Source organism: Anguilla rostrata, chromosome 18 (genome assembly GCF_018555375.3).
Source record: "Anguilla rostrata isolate EN2019 chromosome 18, ASM1855537v3, whole genome shotgun sequence".
Taxonomy (NCBI): Eukaryota; Metazoa; Chordata; class Actinopteri; order Anguilliformes; family Anguillidae; genus Anguilla; species Anguilla rostrata.
The window spans coordinates 3,766,215-3,788,606 of NC_057950.1; the positions used below are offsets into that span (position 1 = coordinate 3,766,215).

Genomic DNA, 22,392 nt, shown 5'->3' on the forward strand with positions numbered 1-22,392 from the left:
CACCAAACACCCAACATCCCCATTCGGACCTAAATACCAACCACCAAACACTCCCATTCAGACCTGAACCAAAATGGACCAACACCCCCGTTCAGACCTGAACACAAACAACATGCAAGTATGGTATAAGGGGGTATGTGGGGTACATTGGGCAGAGGGGTATTGTTTGCAGAGGAATATATTGTATCTGCTGGAGTATATAGTATGTGGAGGGTTATATTATATGTGAACGGGTACATTGTATGAGGAGGGGTATATTATATGTGGAGGGGTATATTGTATACAGAGGGGTATATTATATGTGGAGGGGTATATTGTATACAGAGGGGTATATTATACGTGGAGGCGCCAGTACCGTGGATGGAGCCGATCTTGTTGCTCATGGCATAGCGGATGAGCTGGTTGCCGGAGTCGTACATGACGAAGACCTGGTCCACGGAGAGCTGCTGCGTGGGGACGGCGTTCCTGCCGGACTCGTCGTGCGGGCAGCTCTGGAACACGATGGTCTGCCTCCACTGGAACGTCCTGGTCTCCCTGGTGCCGCCGGGCAGGGTCAGCACGTAGTCGCGCGTGGCAGACGACGTGATCACTGCGCGAAAAAAAAAAAAACCCCCCAAAAAAAAACACGTGGGTCACAGGGGGGCGTCCGCTCTGTCCCGCTGCCAAACCGCTGCGAGACAGCACAGACTCCGCACCGCGCGAACTCTTCGTACGTCGCTTCCTGTGATTCCATTTTAGGAAAGCAAGGGTGGCCAAAAAACGGCGACATAAATGATAAATGAAGCTGAATGAAGGACGTTAGCTGCTAACATGCTAACAAATGATACGTCCACACCAGCCCGGCATGCGATGCCTTCGAACCTGCCTGTAAGCAGCTGGAGGACCACGCCGTCTGTCCACGGTAAGCCGGTTTGCGTTATTGGCTCGAAATTCAGCAGGTTTGTGTAAACTGGCTCAAATAAATGCACCGTTGTTAGTAAACGTAGTGGCTCCCCTGCATCAACTAAGATTATACGATTGTGTTCTACTCTAAATAGTTTATTGTTGCGAAATTAGGGAAGTCTGCGCAACTATACAATACCGTACTGTATTCTCTTTAGGAGTCAAAAATGCAACAGACCGCTGTTGCATATTCAAAATGCACACTCATTTAAAGATGCCATACGCAGTCTACAGGAACCAGTTTAACCCAGATCCATTGTGATTTAGACCATCTTATGGGTGGTCAACAGTCAATCAACACACATGCACACAAACACTTGGTGACTGACATCATCTCAAGGTGTGGTCAGTTCAATTCACCAAAATCCACTTTACGGCAGACGAACAACTAGAAAAGGCACCCATTGGAGCCCTCAATAGACATTAGAAATCCATTTCCTGTCTATCTTCTTTACAATTTTTAAAACAGAAAGCACTTTATATGCTATAAAAGAAACAGGGACCCCCTCAACTAAACAAAATATGAATGGTTGGAAAGCTCCAGTTTGGCTATTTAATATGCACCCTTTGGTTGTTATTTTCACTTGGGAAAAACCACCGAGCGCTGGAGGGCTCGAGTTTGTGCTAGCTTGCACTCAACACGTTTCTTTGAGTGCAGACATTCCACCAAGTCTAGCAAGGCCATGACGCAGTGAGAAAAGCCAAAATGAAGCTGCAGTTTAATTAACATCTGATGTGAAAGAGGCTTTTTCACTCTGTAAGGGAAGATCTTGGATTAGATTTATAGCTTCTGTAACGGTAGATCTGGAAGTAATGCTAACGGTTGCTGCTGTAATGGTAGATCTGGGTGTAATGCTAACGGCTGCTGCTGTAATGGTGGATCTGGGGGTAATGCTTACGGCTGCTGCTGTAACGGTAGATCTGGGTGTAATGCTAATGGTTGCTGCTGTAACGGTAGATCTGGGGGTAATGCTTATGGCTGCTGCTGTAATGGTAGATCTGGGTGTCATGCTTACGGCTGCTGCTGTAATGGTAGATCTGGGTGTAATGCTAACAGTTGCTGCTATAATGGTAGATCTGGGGGTAATGCTAACAGTTGCTGCTATAATGGTAGATCTGGGTGTAATGCTAACAGTTGCTGCTATAATGGTAGATCTGGGTGTAATGCTAACAGTTGCTGCTATAATGGTAGATCTGGGGGTAATGCTTACGGCTGCTGCTGTAATGGTGGATCTGGGGGTAATGCTTATGGCTGCTGCTGTAATGGTAGATCTGGGTGTCATGCTTACGGCTGCTGCTGTAATGGTAGATCTGGGGGTAATGCTTATGGCTGCTGCTGTAATGGTAGATCTGGGTGTCATGCTTACGGCTGCTGCTGTAATGGTAGATCTGGGTGTAATGCTAACGGTTGCTGCTGTAATGGTAGACCTGGGGGTAATGCTTACGGTCGCTGTTGTAATGGAAGATCTGGGTGTAATGCTAATGGTTGCTGCTGTAATGGTAGATCTGGGTGTAATGCTAACGGTTGCTGCTGTAATGGTAGATCTGTGTGTAATGCTTACGGCTGCTGCTGTAATGGTGGATCTGGGGGTAATGCTTACGGCTGCTGCTGTAATGGTAGATCTCGGAGTAAGGGTCTATCTCCACGGTGGTGCCCGGTGGAACCTCGGGCACTGTGCCCTCCAGGTCCGTGTTGACAAGCAGGTGGTCGTGTTCGTCGATGCCCTTGAACTCCTGCTTGATGGACAGCTTCTCGTTGCCAGGCAAGAAGGTCACTTCAGCCTGCCGCGTGAACTCCCCGCCTTCAGAGAGAGAGAGGAAGAGAGATATAAAAAGAGACGGGGGGGGGGGGTTGGATGACACACAGGGCATGGCACAAGGGGTTGGGGGTTAAAGAGCCAGGGGGCGGGGGAGGGGGGGGGGAGTAACAGGGTCTGCAGAATTATATTCGGTAAAAGCACAGTGAACATGAAGCATTCCCTCTGCAGCCAAAATATACATTTCAGCCAACTGTGTTTATCTAACTGGGAGACAAACGTTAACATCCTGCGCTCATTACAAATAGACTGACACAGTGCATAGACGTACAGTAACTCAGGCATCATGATCAAACTCGCACTAACAGGCTAACTGAACTCAGCTGTGCGGTGGTGTAATGTGGTGGGGGGTGGCAGGGGGGTGATGGGGGGGGGGGCGATCTCTCACCTATGATGCTGAAGCCGTTCTTGTGTCCGGGCTGCTGCAGAGCGAAGGCCCAGCCGATGACCCCGCCCAGGGAGGAGAGGGGGAGCAGGGAGGGGCCCAGCCTAGGGGGTATGGTGCTGATGGCCACGTAGGCCCGCCCGTCATTGGCCACCACGTACGAGTGCAGGTCGTTGCCGCTGAGCTCCACCGGGGAGGGGGAGGTCCCCACGAACACCCGCCCACTCACCTTCCCATTCATCCTCTGGGGCTTGCCTGCCAATCACAGTCATGACAAGAACGACAGCTTCACTTCCTGTTAAATCTCAGCACACCAAAACTCTGAATAACACACCAGGACTCCATACGTTAACAAACACCGTGAGAAGGAAGTGCTCCTTGAGCTGCTTGCACACGATCAGCGTCAAAACGCTCAACGAGGCGTCAAACCATTAAGTTTCTATGGAGGGAGCGCTGATGCCTGACTAGGCCGCGAAACTAAGCCTGGTGTAGCACACAGTCCAGAATCAATGCCGAACTGCAATCCTCTCTAAGGTCAAATCATTTGAACTTTGACCTCGTTTGAAGCTGACGTTTTGCAGCACGTCCAATCACACCGCAGCTTTGTACGATGCAGGCAGACGTAATCACGGAAGTATACATTTTGGGATAATCCCAGGAGTTTCACAAAGCAAGTTCACAATTTAGCCTTACACCGCAGACAACCTACTGCTTATCACCGCTAGTTGCAGTATTTTCGAACCTGCGGCTTTCCCAGACGGATGATGTCAAGTTTCAAGAGCTGGTGGCACTCGATTCTTCTCACACGTAGTCACCAACTTACTTGCCGTTTTGACTGCGATTGATTCTTGTCATGCAAAAGCAGCGTTACTGTAAAGGGAAGTAACCCACAGCAAAGCCAAGTCTCGAGGTCTGCGTCCTACCTTCTGCTACGCACTGCTTGCCGTTGCCGTAGAAGCCAGGCCGGCAGTGGCAGCAGTAGCCGTTGGGATAGTCTCTGCAGTCGGCGAAGGTGGAGCACTTCTGTCTGTTGTTAGCACAGGTCTCAAAGTTGTAGGAGAACACTGGAGTGAAAACAGGCAGAGCACAAATTTAGCCAGACAGACTGAATGTTAAAAAGCTGCGTGTTTTTTTAATTTTTTTTTTTTTTTTACAAATTTAGCAGATGCTTTCATCTCCGATCTTATACATACAATCCATTTGTACACCAAGATAATTACTGAAGTGGGTCCAGGGAAAGTACCTTGTTCAGAGCAAAACAGCAGTGCCCCACAAGGGAATCAGACATACAACCTCAGAATTGCAAGCCCAGCTAGCTAACCACTATGCTACACTGCCCCACCCCCACAAGGCAGTAGGCCCGCCCCCACCCACCCTTACCGTCTACATTAATGTCGCTGTCGTCCACCACCACTATTTCAGGGTTCTGCGGCTGGAACTGGACCGGGTGGACCGGACGGACCTGGGCGTGGTGGACCGCATCCTGGACGGGGTGGACCGGTTCCTGGACGGCGTGGACCCGGATGGGGTGGTGAGCGATGGGGTCCTCGTAAGGCTCCTGAGGGTGCTGCTCTTCAGGCCGGGGGTAGACTGGCCTTTGGGGCTCCACAGGGCCCGGCTGGTACGGGCCCATCCGGCCATGGAACAACACCTTCTCCCCACGGCTAACTGCCAGAACCTCCTTGGGCAGCTCGGTCACTTCGCCGGGGGCAATGGCCGTGAAATAGGGGGCCGTCCCAATCTCGTGCACCCACACGCCCGGCTTTCCTGAGTTTGTTTGCCTGGGAAGAGACGTCAACATGAAAAATTTACTCCAGGAGGTAACTCAAAACATGCTGACCACAAATGCGTGCAATGCTTCTTTTTATTTGTATAAGCTGGCATGAATGCAGTTCTGTGAGCTGCCAGGACTGTGTGTGTTGGATTTACTACATGGGCTGGAAGCTTCATAGAGGTCTAAACATCTCAAGTGCAGAACACAGATTAGCCAGCGTGATTAGCGAGGGAATGGAGGTCTTACTCAGATAGCTTTCTGACAGAGTCCTCTTCCTCTGTGGTGATCCGGTAGTACGGGCCCTGACGGGTGCTCCAGATGAGGAACTTCACCAGTCCTTTACCGAAGCCGGCTTGCAGGGGCTCTCTCCTGCCCACTAAAGGCGTGGCGTGGAACTGCATCGCCTCGCTCGGATACAGCAGGATGGCGTAGGAGGTCGTTTCGCCCGACGCTATCACCAGCTGGAAGGTGTTGCGCTACGAACGCCAGAGGGGGATCGGAGTTAGCCCCCCCTCAGAGCGAGCTCCTCGAGCCGCAGCCGAGGCACCGCCAGCCCGCAGCACGCTCCCATAACCACCACGCACACGTGAACAGCTGGACTTTCACCACAAGGGCTGGCTGCCTGGGGCTTTAACAATGCCTGGGAGCGCCCTCAGAACATTCCGCCTGCAATTTACAAGCCCCTGCTCCTTTACCCCTAAGCCCACCTGCACACATACACACTGTATGCGATGCTAACTCTACTCTCAAAATGCTTCTGTTAACCGTAACCCCACCCCCAAAAGACTACCCCCCACCCTTAACCCCACACCCAAAACGCTTCCCTTAACCCCACCCCCAAGATGCTTCCCCTAACCTCACCCCCAAAACGCTTTCCGTAACCTCAACCACACCATCAGAATGCTATCCCCCAATCAAAAATACCACCGGTTTCCCGTTTGACTGAGAAGAAGCTGCTCACCTGCTGATTTCCTCCATTCTGCGGGTCATGGGGGGCCACGCCCGCCCAGGTGACCACCAGCGAATGGCTGGGCTCCACCTCGTCGTCCTCGGGGAAGGCGCGGTTGATGTGCTCGGCGGCCTTCCGCAGGACGGCGGGGCTGGAGTCCTGGCGGTAGTACACCTGCCCCAGCCCGTCGCTGGTGTCCAGGTCCCCCACCAGGGCGGCGATCATGCCGAAGCTGGCAGGCATGTTCCCCAGGTACTCGGACTCCGGGGCAGGCTGCCCCGTGGCGACAAACCCATTGGTGTTGATCTTTAAGGAGATTAGGAAGGTTTGTTACCGTATGTTTCCCCAAGCTCAGTACTGCACATAAGGCAAGTCTTCGGTCGCACAAGCTGGACAGTGTGCTACATTTCAGCATTCAACCGCTGCTCTAATCTACAGCGACTTCTACAGCTCACATTCTTTAACGTACGATCCGTCGATCTTTTTATACATGAATCATATTCATATATGTCATTCGCAGACAAGTATTTTTTCACGAGCATGAAAATAAAAAAGACCTTAAAACAAAGAATGTCTTTTATTGTAGGTTTTGTTCAGTCATTTGCATTCTTGGGCAACTATCCTTTATGTAAATGTGTCAAACAAAATATGTTGAGAAAAGTACACTATGTTTCTCTTACACGATTGGAATTATTCTGATTGAGCCATGCACTATTAAGTGAAAATCCTTCGCAAAACACTGAGCACACAGTCTAGTGTAAATCTTCAAAATGAATTGTTTACACCTGCTTTGCACTTAAGACAAGACACCAGAATGCATGTAAGCCATATGAGCATTGTACTCATTCTACTCAACACCACAGACTCATTCAACTTCTCAACGCTACAGACGAACACGACTGCCTGTCGCCGCCTCAGGCCGTGGAAACTTTCCCTCGCAGTGAGGCATTGTGGGTACACACACACACCGCCCAAGCTGTTTTACGGGGCCAACCCGCAGCTTTCAGAAGAGCCTCAATTTTCTTTCCCTCCCTCAGAGCAAAGGAAAGCTCCAGGTTCCATCTATCAGCACTTCCTGCTTTTATGCCACAGGCCCGGAATCCTGTCATGGATTCATTCTGAAACGCTCTTAAACTGCTTCTGTCTGCACGACGCGTCGGATGTTTTCAGACGAGACGTCCTCACAAGTCGCTTTTTCCTGATGTATTCAGATATTCCGTCCTCACAAGTCACTTTTTCCTGATGTATTCAGATATTCCGTCCTCACAAGTCACTTTTTCCTGATATATTCAGATATTCCGTCCTCACGAGTCACTTTTTTTCAGTCAGGTCACGCTCGCTGTACACCTGTGTGATTTGACAGATCAATTGAAAATGTCCATTAGCCTCCCACTTTCCTATAGCCCCGAAAACATTTTTGGAGCAGCCATTTATTTTTTCATTTTTCAGAACGCAGGAAGTTTTCACAGGACACAGGAAGCGGATACAGGACACAGGAAGTGGTCTTCAGTTTCTGGCATAGGAAAGCTTACAACATCTGATCTTGCTCAATGAAAAAAGGAACCCTCCCAACATGGGGAATACTACGGCCAATTATGCATCAGGTTGCAGGACACTTGGCCAGTTAGCAAGGACACAGTGAGCTCTGACTCTCTCTCTCTCTCTCACACACACACACACACACATGCACACACATGCACACAAATACACACACGCACACGCACACACACACACACACACTCACTCTCACGAACACACACACGCATGCATGCACACACACACAGATGCGCACGCACACAGAGACACAGGCACGCACACACACACACACGTGCACACACACGCACACACACACACACGCACGCACAGCGAGGCCAAGCCCAAGTGATCTGCTCCTCAGGCCAGGCATTAATCACATGCAGATCCCATGAGGCCTATTAAAAGGACAGCTGACTGTAGCCTCTTCCTCCACTGCCTCTACGATTAAAAACACCGGCTGTAATCCTGTGAGTTTCCCCACAACATTCCCACCTGGAAATCTCTCCCGTTTCCACAGTTTTCCAGGTCAGATTTCCCTGAGGCGAACCAGGACATGGTTATGCCGGAACACAAAGCAAACTGTCATTCGGTGCCACATAATACCGCAAGCAGAGGCAGGAGAAACTGTCATCACGCCGACAGGTGGGGCCTGTCACAGGGGCAGGAGGTGCTTCAGATAGCCTTCCTTGTCTTTACACACAACTGGGCCATGTCTGAAACTTGCCTACTATTGAGTATACAACTCAAATATATATATACTCAAAAGTAGGCAAGTGTGCCACTTCAAACCAAGGCCCGGGTCTTTACCGGAATGGTCCAGTCCCATAATGCACTGCAGGTCAACAGCAGAGCAACTGGGTTCTACTCTATGGCACAAGCCCCAACAACACAAAGCTGCTTCTCCGTGATCAAAACATATTCATAAAAACACACACATGAATGGATTCTGTGAAAGGAACCTGCTGAAGCATTTAAACCGAAAATGTACTTTCTGTCATATAAGAGTGATGATGACGGGGGTGGGGGGCAGGCGGGGGGGACGAGGTGTGAGGTGGGTGTGGGGGCAGGGTGTGAGGTGGGGGGTGGGGCTTTCTTACATTTTTCTGTGATTTCTCGCCCAGGGAAAGTGGAAAACGAACAGAGGTCTTTTTGAGAGAAACTCTGTAGGGCTTCCCCGCAGGGCAGACTGTCAAGAGGCAGGTGGGACGTAATAGGGCTAGAGAGAATTAGCAGGCCTGAGAGAGAGAGAGAGAGAGGGGGGAGGGAGAGGGGGGGAGAAAGAAAGACAGAGAGGGGGAGAAAGCAAAAGGGAGACAGAGAGCAAGAAAGAGAGAGAGGAAAAACATATGTTCGTGTGGTCTGATGTTAAACTAATTGAGTTCCAGCTAGTAGCTCTAAATCAGGCCAGCCCTCCTATTATGGTGCTGCTGGGGTAAATGTGTGTTGGGTGGTACATGAAGACCCCATTGAGCTGCTGGGGAAGTAGCCGCCCCCCACCTCCTCCTCCTCCTCCTCCTCCTCCTCCTTCCCCGTCACCTCCCAGCAGTGAAAGTGACACCATTAAACAGCAGGGTTGGAGAGAAGCAGCAAACAAAGGGCCCTTTTATTCCAGCAGGCATTCCTCGGAGCGGTGTCCTCGCCTAAACCAGGACACCGACCGCTCCGGTAATCTTCTGAGACGACGGCCGTCAGGAGGACGGAGAGAGCAGAGCGTCCTCCTAAGATCTGGAGACGCGGTCCACGCTCATCCTGAACTTCTGGCCACTTCCTGGCTAAAGAAAGGGTCCTAAAGTTTTTTGCCAAAACAGCCCACTCCCACACCTGGGAAAAATGTGAGCAGTTGGTTGTTTTAAGATTACCCTAAGCTGTCCAACCAGGTCACATGAACCCCGTGCATCTTCACAATGGCATGGATGCCCAGCAGCAAGAGCCAAAGCACATCCCAAACCAAACAGTTATCACCATTAAAACATGACCGCTCGATAAAATATTCTAATCGGCTACGTACACAGCATTCCTCCACCAGTAAAACAGCTGTACAGACAGCTCCAGGAGGAATTGGAACCTGCAACAAACCGACTTCAAGCCAAATTCCTTCATCGCTACATCACACCCGCACTGTAAAATCAGGGTCTACAGTGCAGACCCAACACCACAGATCAGCACTTTAATACAGAGCTACAGGCCCCGGCTTGCTTGCCTTGGCTGGATCTGCTCTCAGGTGCGAATGTGTGAGTGACACTAATTGCGGATGGTGAACTGTGCCAAATTCTAACGTGCATTCCAGGCTATCGTTTGACATGAATGTTTGAGCAAACGGAGAGAGGTTTCCTAAACACGACTCTCTGAGAGAGAGGGAGAGAGGAAAGTCCTGTCCGGGACACGTTTGTTTTAAGAAACGCCAAAACGAAAAGTTTAAAGTGAACCGGCTGGGTCTATGGAAAACCAGCCCGCAGGACCTTAGAGAAGGCCCAACAAAAACATGCGAGAAACTTTCAGAGAAAACCAAAAACCAGACGCTACAGCGGTCTCATCGTAGACGGGACGAATAATAATCTTATTCGGCAGAGAGAGAGAGAGAGCTCCAGCTGGCCCCGTGCTGATGCCCCCCCCCCCCCCTTACCACATTCTACACGTGCGTTCTAAAGGGATTCTGGGATTCCAGCGGAGCCGCTCAAAGGGCAGCGTGAGTCCGTCCGCCGCCGCCGCCGCCGCTAACGGCTCAGGAAGCGATTCGAGCTTCCTCCCCCAACCCCCCCTCACCCCGCTCGCCGCCCCACCCCCCCCTCGACCCCCCCCCGCCCCGCCCCATCCCCAGCTGTCTGCTCAGATCGTTCCAGAATAACACGGCGTCCACCGGCGGACGGAAACACGAACGCGCCCAACCGTTAGCGGCAGCGGCGAGCCGCCGCGACCACCTGCGACCTCACGTCACTCAAAACCACAGAAGAAGAAACCGGGCGGCTCCAGAACTCAGTAGGGCGGCCGGACTTTCAGCGGTGCTCTGTCGCCGCGGCAACGCTGCGATCTCATTGTGACGCTCGAGCACGGAGCATCGGACAATGCTTCGGCTGGGATTTCAATCTCTGCGCGTGCGTCACAGATGAGCAACTTTTCGGGCTGAGTCTGCGGGAGGGAGACGAGATAGAGATCCGACCGTGGTGAGCGTTAAGTGCCGAGTGTTGAGATGTGGGGAAACACAACTGTTTTCTTTTCTTCTTTTTAACCCCAGAAAGAAAACATTCACTGGTGTGGAAAGCATACGGGAGGGAAGGCTTATGGGCGTAACACCTGATATCACTTAGCACACTACCATACATACTGCATGTCCAATCAGAGCTGGACAGGAAATTGCTTGGTGGGACAGAAAGAACCCCAACAGGAAATGATGATAAGAACCACATCCTGGAAAAAAAAAAAAAAACAACAAACAAGCAGAGCCTGGGGACACAGAACTCAGGGACCGTTTGGAGCTGGGGAGGATGAGGAGATGGAATGATAAGTCTGAAACTTAAAATGCTGGAAACTCCCATAGCAGAGAATCTAACATTAATTAAGCCTCAAAAAAGAGGAAAAGCAAGCCGCTGGTCACTGGTTCGTGTGCGAGAGCAACGGGGTAGCGAGCACGCTAAGCTAGAGGGGTCCTGACGCAACGGGCACAACTGAAAAAAAGAGGGGGGGGAGGGGGGGGGTTGAACTTCTTTTTTCAAAACAGCAACACGGAATATAATGTGACTGCTTACTCTTAAAATGCAACTACAAACTGGCAGATTGAAACATTTTGTAGTACAGATTCTGAGTTGATTCCACGTACCACACGTGCGCCACCAATCCTGCCAGTCCCGTTAAATCCCCTGGCAGAACTAAGACGTGAAACACGCCTCGTTCCTGTTGTGTAAAATGTTTATAATTAACGAAGGGCAAGCACCGGATTCACAACATCAAGGACACACAATTAGAGCACGGAAGGCCTTCCTATTTTGGGGGATGATTCATTCACACGGGAATAGAGAGGGGGTTTGTCCGACCGGCACAATGGAGAGGCTGTGCGCCAACAGGCTCGCGGTCCTCATCTTCATTGTGTTCAGTCAATTAGGCAAACAGTAATGCGGCTATAACGACTATGATTTTTTTTTTTTAAAAACACAAGCGCGGGGGAAACGACGTCAGCTCATTGGTTCGGACACATGAAGCGCTCGATCACAGCAGAGGGCCACCATACCGCGGAAAAGGGAAAGAGAATCCGGAGATTCCGCAAGAGGAAATCTAGCGGGCAGAACCACAGCTGAACCTAAACCCCTGAAGCCACACATCAACTTCGGTCCCACTAGCAATTTAATTTAAAAAAATAAAAAAATTAAAAAACAGCCCTGTCCCCAGCACACTGTCCATATTTCAGTTTGGGCCATCCTCAAACTACGCTTTGATTAAGTTACTCAACGTGCAATAGTTAAATATTTGTTAGCATTTTGGCTGATGACATGGAGAAACTGGCGCATGACAGGACCTGCAGTAGGGCCCTCACTGACTGTAACCATGTGGAAAAACACGGCCAATAGCGGAAGAGCTCCTCAGATAAAGGCAACGGGTCAGAGTAGAATTAGAGAGAACTTTCCACCAAAAGGAGCCTTTACCCAGGTTCACCCCGGCTGGGACACTGATGTGCGTGCACAAGCTGTTTTTCAGGTCCGATACTGGTAGACAGAGACGCAGGTGTACCACTAACAAGTAGATTCAAGTGCATTACCCATAAACTGAGGCTTGGAATTACTGAAAAGATCAATGCATGTAGAGACAGGCTCAAGTTAACTGTTCAGAGTGACACCAAGACCTTGGAAGACAGTAGATGAAGACCCACCAGTGTTGGAGAACTCAGACTACTCTAGAACCACAGAAGAAAAACTGTCCTACAACATGCGCGGTACCACACACAATTCATTTTCAGGCCATTGGGAATTTAAAGTATCTCCTTGTCAAAAGTGCACTGTGTTGTTTTTTCTTCCAAAGCTGTGCAGAACACATACAGCTTTTTTTTAAATTTATTTTGCATACAAATATGTATGTAAATATCTAACAAATGATTAAAGAACTAGATTTCAAAGGGGTCAAATGGCAACTTTTCTGTGTGAGCACAAGGTTCACTTCAGTCCCCAGTGCGTAAAAGATAACGAAAATCAGGTATTTTCAGGACTTTGTCCTTGAGTAAATCTCCAATAGATGAACTCTGAAACTACTGGAAGAGCAAACACAAACCTTCTGCATTCTGCAGAATGACAGCCGTAGCTGTGCGTTAAAAGTATCAGGGCAGAAGACTAGGTGACCTATTGCCATTTAAGGTCCTTGGTATGCAGCTGAGTATCTGATATTTGCATGAACCCTGCGTGAACATATTTTGTAATCGTTGTGCAGTATCGCAGAAATCCTGCTGGTGCTTCTTTAAACGCACTGGTAGCAGTGCAATTGCCCAATCAATAGGGAAAAATCAATGCGTCAGGGTAAGTGAACCAAAAGTAGGCTACATGTAATGTGTCGAAATGTCAAATAATACGGTCATTTTAGCACAGTAATAGCGTTTAATTTTATAACGACATTTCAACATGTCGGTGATTACTTCAATCAAGATGCGCTTTCGAGATGCTCGCTGTGCGTTTTGCCTATAGTGGAATGCGATTGAGTATACTGAAGCGTTCGCGAGTTCATTCATAGGGCAATATACATTCAGCGCAACGGGTATGAGGTATTTCAAAGTTAATTCAACTTACATAAACTTTGTCAAATTTCCCATCGTAGAATAGCACAGGTTTGTCGAGTGGCAGTTCCTGCGTGTGATCATTCCCTGGCGGAAGCGCACGGTCCCCCGCGCCCTCGCCGTGCGGGAAGAGCTCGCTCCGGCGCACGCAGTTCACCGAAACCGCAAGCGCGAGGAGGGTCGTCCAACGCAACCATCCTTGTCGCTGCAAACCCATTGTCGATACGGCGCTGGACCCCGAGCAGAAAATTCTGCTTCTTCGTGAGCGATATCCGTTTGAAGGGATACCGTTTTGGTCAGTGTGACCTAAACCCGAGGAAGGACTTTGAGAAAGAAGCGCAATTTTTTCCTAGAAGTTGAACAGAGCGGAGTGTGGGAGGAGTTGATCAGGCGGAACTCTTTGGCGAAGCTACATAGCGCAGTTCTGCCAGTCCCACGACTCGCACCAGGTTATGCCACAAATTTGTCTTTTTTTGGTATGGAGAAATAATTTCCTCAAGCTTATATTTGTAAACCCAGACACGATTGATCAAATACTAATTTAGTAACTAATGAATAAGAGTTGTGTGATAAATCCCCAAATATAAACGACATACAACTGTTGTTTTTATCAAGCTTTTCGCCAAAAATATCTACAAACAGTGAGAAACAGAAGAGAAACACACACATATACATACACACGCACGCACATGGTGCGTGCAATCATGTGTGTTTGTCTTGTTCTCAGTCCTTCAGTTTTTAGATCATTGTGGCGCAAGGAAAAGATATCTCAAAAATAAATTCGCATAGCCTATACACAACGATTACACACACACTGCCTCAAGAGACAAATGTTTATTTAGCGGATTAAGTATTGCAATATGGTCGTTCTTCGGCTATTTTGAAAAGAACCAGGAATGAAAGGTCCTTCAACACTTAAGTGTGGATGCGCTTTGACCCTCTTCCCCCAACACTCAACTGCTATTACATTGTTCACTGTATTCAGCCGAATATATAACTTTACAACTGACATACAAAATATTGTTTTGCCGTTAAAATCTGTAAATATTTGAGGAAAAAAGATAGACATCGTATTTGGATTGGAGAGGGAAATTTACTCCGTTAAATATGTAAAATATATCGTTTGGGAAATTGCCGATTATTCCTCTGGAGAATGAGCTGTCCGCCTGCGCGTCATTTTAAAAAGGAGAATAAACTGGACTGGACTGGATTATTTCCATATTTCTGGAGAGAATAGAGGTACTGTAAGCTACCCACTATAAGTAGCACCTCTCACGTTCTGTGTCGCTATCAAACGTAATGGACTCCCAGTTCGAACCAGAGGGGAGTCCCGGTGGTTCTTTGATCCTGACGGATGTTGTCACTCAGTCTCCCGAAATTCCTTCAGCACTGCATTCCAACCCTGACTACCCACCCCCCACAAAACAGTGTCTGGAAAAATATATAATTGTTAAAAATTAAAATAAAAAATCTGGACTAGAGCTTTTCCGATTCATTAAAATAACACTTCACCTTCAACCTACATTACTGGAAGTAATATAAAGCAGAAGGTGATCATTTTCCCACGGTCCAATGTGTTTTGATGAGCCATTCCTCTATAAACACAAGAGTACACTTCTCAGCAAAGCATACACAAGATCCCAGAAAGTTAAATTATCTAAATATCAGCTAAACAAATGAGACACTATAATGCGTCACAGCCCTGATCTGTTGTGGGTATAAAATCTGTTTGAGTTTTATTAAATGTAGCTGGATGTGAAAGTCTGACTCATGGGGCGCATCCTAAGGCCTGACTGCTCCAGTCAGGCTGGGCTCACTGGGTTACAGTGGAAGCTCATGTTTTCCATCCTCGTGCCTCACCCCCCCTGTTCAGAACTAGCCGCTGCAATAGCAGCACCAGCACATAACCTTCTGAGGAGAGAAACTCATTTCTGCTGCACATTTATTCAGGCACAGAACCCAGCTCCAAGATTTCATTCACAGTTTACTGCTACTTTACATTTCTGTGGAACTTTATATCATCAGACCCTGGTAATACATCCTGGACCCTGTGTGATATTCTTTGACATGTGAAATCACGTCCTGCAAGCCAAGTTTTCCCTCAGTGAACAGACAAGGTCAATCTTTCCAAGACAATTTTCAATCGAATAGAAGTGCTGTGATTGTTTAAAGATAATATTTAAAAGTACACCATTGAGCATCGCCATCTTGTGGTAGTTCCTACAATATCTCTTCTTATTTGCAGATTATTTATTTGAATCAATTTTAACTCAGTATAATTTAAATTTTCTTTAAATTTAACTACTCAAATCTTTTCAACCTTTTTGGAAAGCATTAATTAATATCTGGACTATTTCAAATCCCAATTTTACATCATTAAATCAAATAAATTCTAATCTTACAAAAATGTCATCCTCGGAACAGTACACTGACATGCCTCAAAATTACACCAATAAGGAAATGAGGTCTGATGGAACCACAGTGGGGTGGGTTCTCTGGGACAGCCATGTGATATCGCAGGCAGGTTACCTGGGAGGGCCCTGTGATGTCACAGTTAGGTAGTTTACCTGGGAGAGTCCTGTGATGTCACAGTTGCGGAGGTTTCTTGGGAGGGCCCCGTGGTGTCACGGTTCGGTGGGTTACCTGGAAGGAATCTGTGATGTCAGTTGGGTGGGTTACCTGGGTGGGACCTGTGATGTCACAGCTGGGCAAAGTCCCGGGAAGCAGGGGCGTGATATTCACGGGATAGGGATGTGACAGAGGACAGAGATGAGACATCGTACCTGTGCAACACCAGCACTACGCCTCTACTAGTGCCTCTGAAGAACACCCAGGACATCACTGGAGGCTCACAATAGAAAGAATCATCAGGAACCACAATACTTGTATCCACCTAATGCTCCGATGACCTAATCTGTAGGTAAAAAGACCACAAGGTACAATTTAGTCAGAAAAATGATGAGCATTGTTGGGCTGAATGGCCTGTTCTCATCATTATGTTATGTTACGTTACTGCTGCAGTATATCGCACTGTATAAATGGATGCAATGTAACTGCTATGTAAAAAAAAAGTGGTATAAGTCTCTCTGGATAATAGCGTCTGCTAAATGCCTGTGATGTAATGTAATTTCCTTTTTCATAGTTTCCTTCCTAGCATCTTGAGTCAAATCATCCTTGAACAAAAATCCAAAGAGGAAATTAGATATAAAGTCACCAGAAAAGAAAAAAATAGTTGTACTGAATGTACTGAAACCATGCTCAATTGAACATCCATGCACTTGAACACTGCCTTAAAGGATGAGCCAACCAAGCAATCGGTTTCTTCACTTCTGTAACCGGAGCGAACCCTCAGTTCCAGCTAGGACACTATTTTTTTTAAAACGATCGGGTTTTAACTGTTAATCTGTTTATGGTAGCGGTTGTTTGGCGCGAGTAGGCCTACGCCGCTTTCATAAATGTAGTGAGCACCATTTATTTTTGCCGGTTTGCCAACTCAAACACATTCGCTACTGTGCATCTGTTCACCACCATAATGTACTGCAAATAACTTCAACATAGTCATCTGTTTTCAAACATTAAATAGATTTATTTTGGCATACCACGTTCAACAAACGCAATGTTAGGAGTTGCTACTGACCATTGTTCATTCCGTGTGTTCCATGGTCAAACTGGAATGACGTAATCCGAACGTCACGATTCTGTGCAATTTTATTGGAAGCGCTGGACAAGAAGAATTTGCTATTTTAGACGGGGGGAGACCATAAAGTGTATTCGGTAATATTTTCTCGTACCCAATTAGATATATGATTATTAGATATAAAGTAGAAACTGATAATATATGTACAATTATTTCTTTGTGTAAACATGTAATGTCATTTCTTATGGGATAACTGAATATTGTCTGTAAATGGTATTGTCCGGATAATGTGTAGTATATAAGCAGTTCGTTCGCTGTAGTGAGGCTGGCAGTCGGTGAGTGTAGTTACACGGGTACAATTGTTGCGCTGATTCTTTTGTTTCATGTGTATAAATGTTGGTATAATAGTTGGGGACACTTTTGTAAATAAAACACTCCGCTTGGGTTGCATAAGTTTGAGTCTCATCGCCAAAGTTCACAGTAAAATCTGCCGACCGACCATCCTTGTAACCACTCAATCATCATCAGTACATTAAAGTTATATAAAGCTATTTAATGAGGTTCAATATGTATGCAATGTAATGAAATAGAAGAGAAAAACATTAAAATAAAATTTACAAAATTTGCTTGTTAATTTAATAGAACCACACAAGGATTTCTAAGACCACAGGAATTTTATGGTGAAATATATTACCACCAAAATGTGCAGTGGCTTATAATTACAGACAGCATAGCCAAACCAATTTAAGCATCTAATGAACTGTGACCTCTCTGTGCCAAAATCAGACTTGGAACAAGATCACTAAGCCAGTGAACAATGAATAAAAGCCAATGAGAAACATTGCTGCTAATTGACTGTTAACAGATGGAATACTTGCTTTCCCCAGTAATACGACAGACAAAGAGACTGGAGGATGAAGAGGCCAGGTGGATCCAGGTGAGCCTGACCTTCAGATTTCAGACCTCCATATTTTCCTTTCTGTTTGGACCTTCCTATTTCATATGAGATAGAGATCTTACACAACAAATAACATGGCATGTATAGAAATCCAAATCACCAAAAAGGTTTTTTAAGCCACTTTCAAGAATTTCAAGTTTTCAGGGATTTGATGCTATAGCTTTTAATGAATGTGTATGTAGTATGAATACAAACCGTCCAGATTTTAATTTTTAGTCAACCATAAATGTTATTTCTCTTTTGTGGTATAAATCGAGGGTGGGAGACCGTTCAGTGTTTCCAAATTCATATTCTGTACAAATCAAGTAATTCAGTTTCGGGTTTATCCACTAGATGGCGACAAGAAGCTACGGTGGTGGAGACGATTTAGTTCACTCTACAAGGTCAGTGGTTCCCAAACTCCGTCTCGCGAAGCACCATGAGTGCTAATAGCTCTCAGAAGAACCTATAATAACCTGTTAAATCTCACGAGGGAGTGAATGAGTTATAAGCATAAGCCAGGTCTGTGAGGTGCATATTGTGTCGTGTTCATATTACGTGAATTAGTATGTTAGGGTTCCAGTTGGGAATACTGTAAAAAATTAATTAATTAAAAAAAAAAACATCAATTGCAATGTAATTCTTGCTGTTTTCTTAACCAACATATTGTAGGCCAGTAGCCCAAAAAACAATACGATTACAAAGAGTCTAATTTACTGAGAATCAAGATCTCTTGGTAAACCGAAATCTGTGGAGCGATTCCTGAAAAGCAGGTCAAACTGCAGACCCCCGCAGGGTAATTCCTCTGTTTGTGATAACCATAACCAGAAAAGGCCTTCACTGCACACCTGAGGAAGCCCGTGTCAATATTGGCAATACCATCATCTCTCAGAGGTACCGAGAGATTTGCCGATTCCGGTTTGCAGATCACGCACAACGACTTGACAGACTTTGATTAGGATATCGGGTTTGATGTAGTCAGGAATCTTTTAAACGATAACATAACAGGCTTGTGGAAGGAATGAACTGTGTGTGGTGTGGAGGGAAAAAACGTTGGACAGAACTGAAACAGATATGCAGTACTTGCAAACGGCCTTTTGGATCCCTGTGGCTGAGGACCAGATTATTATTATTATTATTTTCTCACTCAAAAAAAACAATGATTAAATGTAATGATTGTTATTTAACGAGGGCCTTTTGGACTGCTGTTATTTCATACCAGTTTTGGTGCTTTGACAAGATCAAGACAATATTATATTACTGGCATTTAGCAGATGCTCTTATCCAGAGTGACTTACACAACTTTCGCACAGCATTTACATTGCATCCATTTATACTGCTGGATATATACTGAAGCAGTGCAGGTTAAGTACCTTGCTCAAGGGCACAAAAACAGTGTCCTACCCAGGAATCGAACTTGAGACCTTTAGGTTACAAGACCGGGTCCTTCCCAATTATTGCCACCAGCTGTCATCATTAGTGGCTCTATAACCTAGCACACGCTCCTGCGACTGCTCAGCTCTCAGACCAGGTGGTGGTGTAGTACAATGGGTAAGGAAACTGGTCTTGTAACCCAAAGGTCACGGGTTTGATTCCTGGGTGGGACACTGCCGTTGTAGCCTTGAGCAAGGTACTAACCCTGCATTGCTTCAGTATATATCCAGCTGTGTAAATGGGTGGATGAAATAAAAGTTTCCCTTTGTCTAATATTACATTTTGTCTAAAGATCTGAAACCATTCAGTGTGAAACATGTGCAATAATAGAGGGAATCAGGAAGAGGGGGTAATTTCTGTTTCTCTGCACTGTACACAACCCACCACTAGGGGCTCTCTGGACTCGCTAGTGCCCGGGAAAGCTTTCCCTGTTAGACCTTTTAAGCTCCGCCCCCAGTCTGATCAGGCTGCCCTAATACAGGCCTGGATCTGAAAGGGTTTGGGCATGCTGGCTTCCCTGACTGCAGCTATTTACAATAATGGAAGCCAATTAATAATGAGTGTTGGATACGTAATACCTGCCAACACCGCATACATTCCCAGTGTTTTCACTTGCTAATCACAACCAGGACTCTATGCCTGATTTCAACTTCATGGTTCATGGTATACGGTTCATACGTGTGAGTCAAAAGCACTTCCTGTTTCTTGCTCCTGTGACAAATCTGTGGTGAATTTTAAAACTCGCCTTGCCTTTTTCTGAAAAACCCAACCTTTATTTCGAACAGTTAGACACGGATGATAAGTGTATAATTGCAAGGTTAACTCCTGATTATTTTTCACAGAACAGCCTTGCCTGCCCTTTAAGGTATTTGAGAAAAGTCACCATATTTTGAAGAGCACTGCACATTCGGGATTGTAACAAAAAAAAAGGCCCTCCCCTGGAACAGGATTAGAGGGCTCGAAGAGGATTTCTCCCCCAAAAAACCCCCCCATTCAAATCTTCTGTTCCTGGGGCAATAGGCTGAGGCCCAGGGTCCCTCTGAAATTCTTCACGCTTGATAACAACGGATCGATTTACAAGACAAGCTTTCGGACGAGGGACAGAGCTCCTTCCCGTCTGCTTCTCCTGGCCAGAGGGTACGTGCCTTGTGTCCCGTTTCATTTCGGCAGTGGCTCCCCAACCCTTCACCTGAACTGGTTGAAAGTGGGGGGGGGCGGGGGGGGCGTGATTGGGGGGGGACAAAATAGCCGAAGGTCAGAAGAGGGAGCCATCATAGCTGAGGTCATAACAGAGCTATCAGGTCACTGTTAACATGTGGGGGGGGGGGGGATGTAGGAGCTATCTAGAGGATGTGGGGCACGTTCTGCGCCCGTGGTTCACTTTTGTGCTTCAGATTCTCATAGCCATGACCACGCCCCTTTTGGTCACATGGTCTGTTGTTGGCCTTGGATCAGGCGACACTGATTAAAATGAAATGCTCTCAAGTAACATCCAGTAACATGTTGTTGGCCGGTTCCTCATTCCACGCGTCTCTCAATGTTTTCCTTCTCCGTTGCTCTTTCTTGGATTGCAGAGACGCTGCATCTTGTGAACACAAACAGAGCTAGTTACAGTAAACAAGAGTAATCAGCCAGCGCTGGTGTTGCTTACATTCTTCTGTACTCAGGCCAGGCCTGAACTGTTTGAATTTGTATCTGTGTACATTGTCAAAACCTACAGCGGAGAAGGGAGAGGAGTCCACAACCATTCCTGTTAGTTTGGCACTTAACAGATTGCATAACTGCTGCTGCTTGTTGTGCGATGAAGGAGGCCAGTGGAAAGGCTAAAATAAAAAGCTAAAAAAAAATATAAGAAAAGTTTAAGGATTTAAACTTTTCCCCCTTCAGTTATATATCTTGAGATCTACTAGAATGTGTGTGCTTCGAGATGAGGTCACCACAAGGTCACATGACACGTATGAAGTAAGCGGCAGAAATGTCAATATTGACATTCGGCATAGAATATCTCGGCCTTCCCTTGAAGGATATCTGGGATCTATGCATTGGGGAGTGACTCATTTTATTGTAAGTGGTGATGATAGTGTATCAATGACAGATAATGGCTATTCCAGATCAGCCAGGACTTCAGACCCTCACGGCCTGAAAGTCAGGTCAGAATCATTTGTGGATGTCCGACATTCCCTTTTTGTAGTTTGTCGGGACAGACCGATCTTTTGAATGGGTGTTCTCAGAAGAGAAAACATGCTTGGGTTATCTGCAAGGTTATCATTGAAGCTCAGTAAGCAATAAACACATGGAAATGACCTGTTCACCTATTTCCATCAATGCAGTGACTCATTTGTTATTTCAGTAATGAACTCCTTAGGTATGTTTTTGCTGTCCATCAAGACAGGTATTGACCAGCTACTGATTCCTGTTACAGCTGCCTGGCCTCAGTGTCAGTACCGTTATTACCAGAAACGCACTTACCAAAGTTACCAAAGGGGAGTTCTAAGGATTTTAAAAATGTTGCTTAAAAGAAAGTGGTTCAAGCTGAGCTACAATAAGACTTGTGTCTGGAGGCGACACTTAAAATTGTATCTACATGTTACACTTTGCATAAACATTATTTTAAATTGAAAAGGCTAAATTTTTCTCCCGAAATTGCACACATCAGCTATTGTTTGACTTCACACGCATCTTCACACAGGCAGTAAAGCTCTGTCTCTTTTTCATCCCTCCTTTCATCCCAAGCTTCTTCATCCCTCCATCATTTTTTTCTTTCGCCTCTGTTCTTTAGCCCTTTTCATCTTCATAAGATCCCGGGGGCGACGCAGACGCAGACGCATACGCGCGCGTTTAATAACGACAATATTTCTCTTTGTCGCCGCCATATTGATGCCTCCCTCTCCGTCATAAATCAGACCAAAAGCTGAGGCCCCTCCCCGTTAGTCTTTGATGAGAAAGGGACGAGCGTACCGTAGGAAGCGACGGGCGGAGCACGCTCAAACAAGATGGCCGTTCACGCGCGGGCCGCCATCTTAGCGACAGGAGCTGAGCTGACAGCGGGCTTGCTTGGCGGTGCACAGATGGCGGAGGTGAGGAAATCCGCAGCACAGAAAACCGTAAAGTAGACGAGGACTGAGTTCGCTCTGCTCAGCCTGATTCGCCGACTGAGTTAGTGTCACTGGCAGCTTGTTTTTGTCCGTGACATTGAGTGATGAACCTAAGCAGATGTTTTTTTAATTTTTTA

General features: G+C 46.7%; 2 protein-coding genes across 2 annotated transcripts in view; one reads left to right on the forward strand and one right to left on the reverse strand.

Moving 5' to 3' along the window:
• Positions 1 to 13,547, reverse strand: part of LOC135244474 (nidogen-1-like) — a 24,593-nt gene extending 11,046 nt beyond the window's left edge. The window contains exons 1-8 of the mRNA XM_064316776.1: positions 13,166 to 13,547; positions 5,880 to 6,173; positions 5,165 to 5,394; positions 4,525 to 4,925; positions 4,068 to 4,208; positions 3,148 to 3,399; positions 2,544 to 2,744; positions 356 to 589 (exon numbers count right to left, since the gene is read on the reverse strand). Coding sequence (XP_064172846.1) covers positions 356 to 589; positions 2,544 to 2,744; positions 3,148 to 3,399; positions 4,068 to 4,208; positions 4,525 to 4,925; positions 5,165 to 5,394; positions 5,880 to 6,173; positions 13,166 to 13,369 — 1,957 coding nt within the window. The 5' untranslated portion in view covers positions 13,370 to 13,547. The remainder of the gene's footprint in view (positions 1 to 355; positions 590 to 2,543; positions 2,745 to 3,147; positions 3,400 to 4,067; positions 4,209 to 4,524; positions 4,926 to 5,164; positions 5,395 to 5,879; positions 6,174 to 13,165) is intronic.
• Positions 13,548 to 17,706: 4,159 nt separating this feature from the next.
• si:ch211-250c4.3 (uncharacterized protein LOC100535981 homolog) overlaps positions 17,707 to 22,392 on the forward strand; it is a 45,415-nt gene continuing 40,729 nt past the window's right edge. The window contains exons 1-2 of the mRNA XM_064316798.1: positions 17,707 to 17,726; positions 18,081 to 18,130. The gene's annotated coding sequence lies outside the window, so the exon portion shown is untranslated. The remainder of the gene's footprint in view (positions 17,727 to 18,080; positions 18,131 to 22,392) is intronic.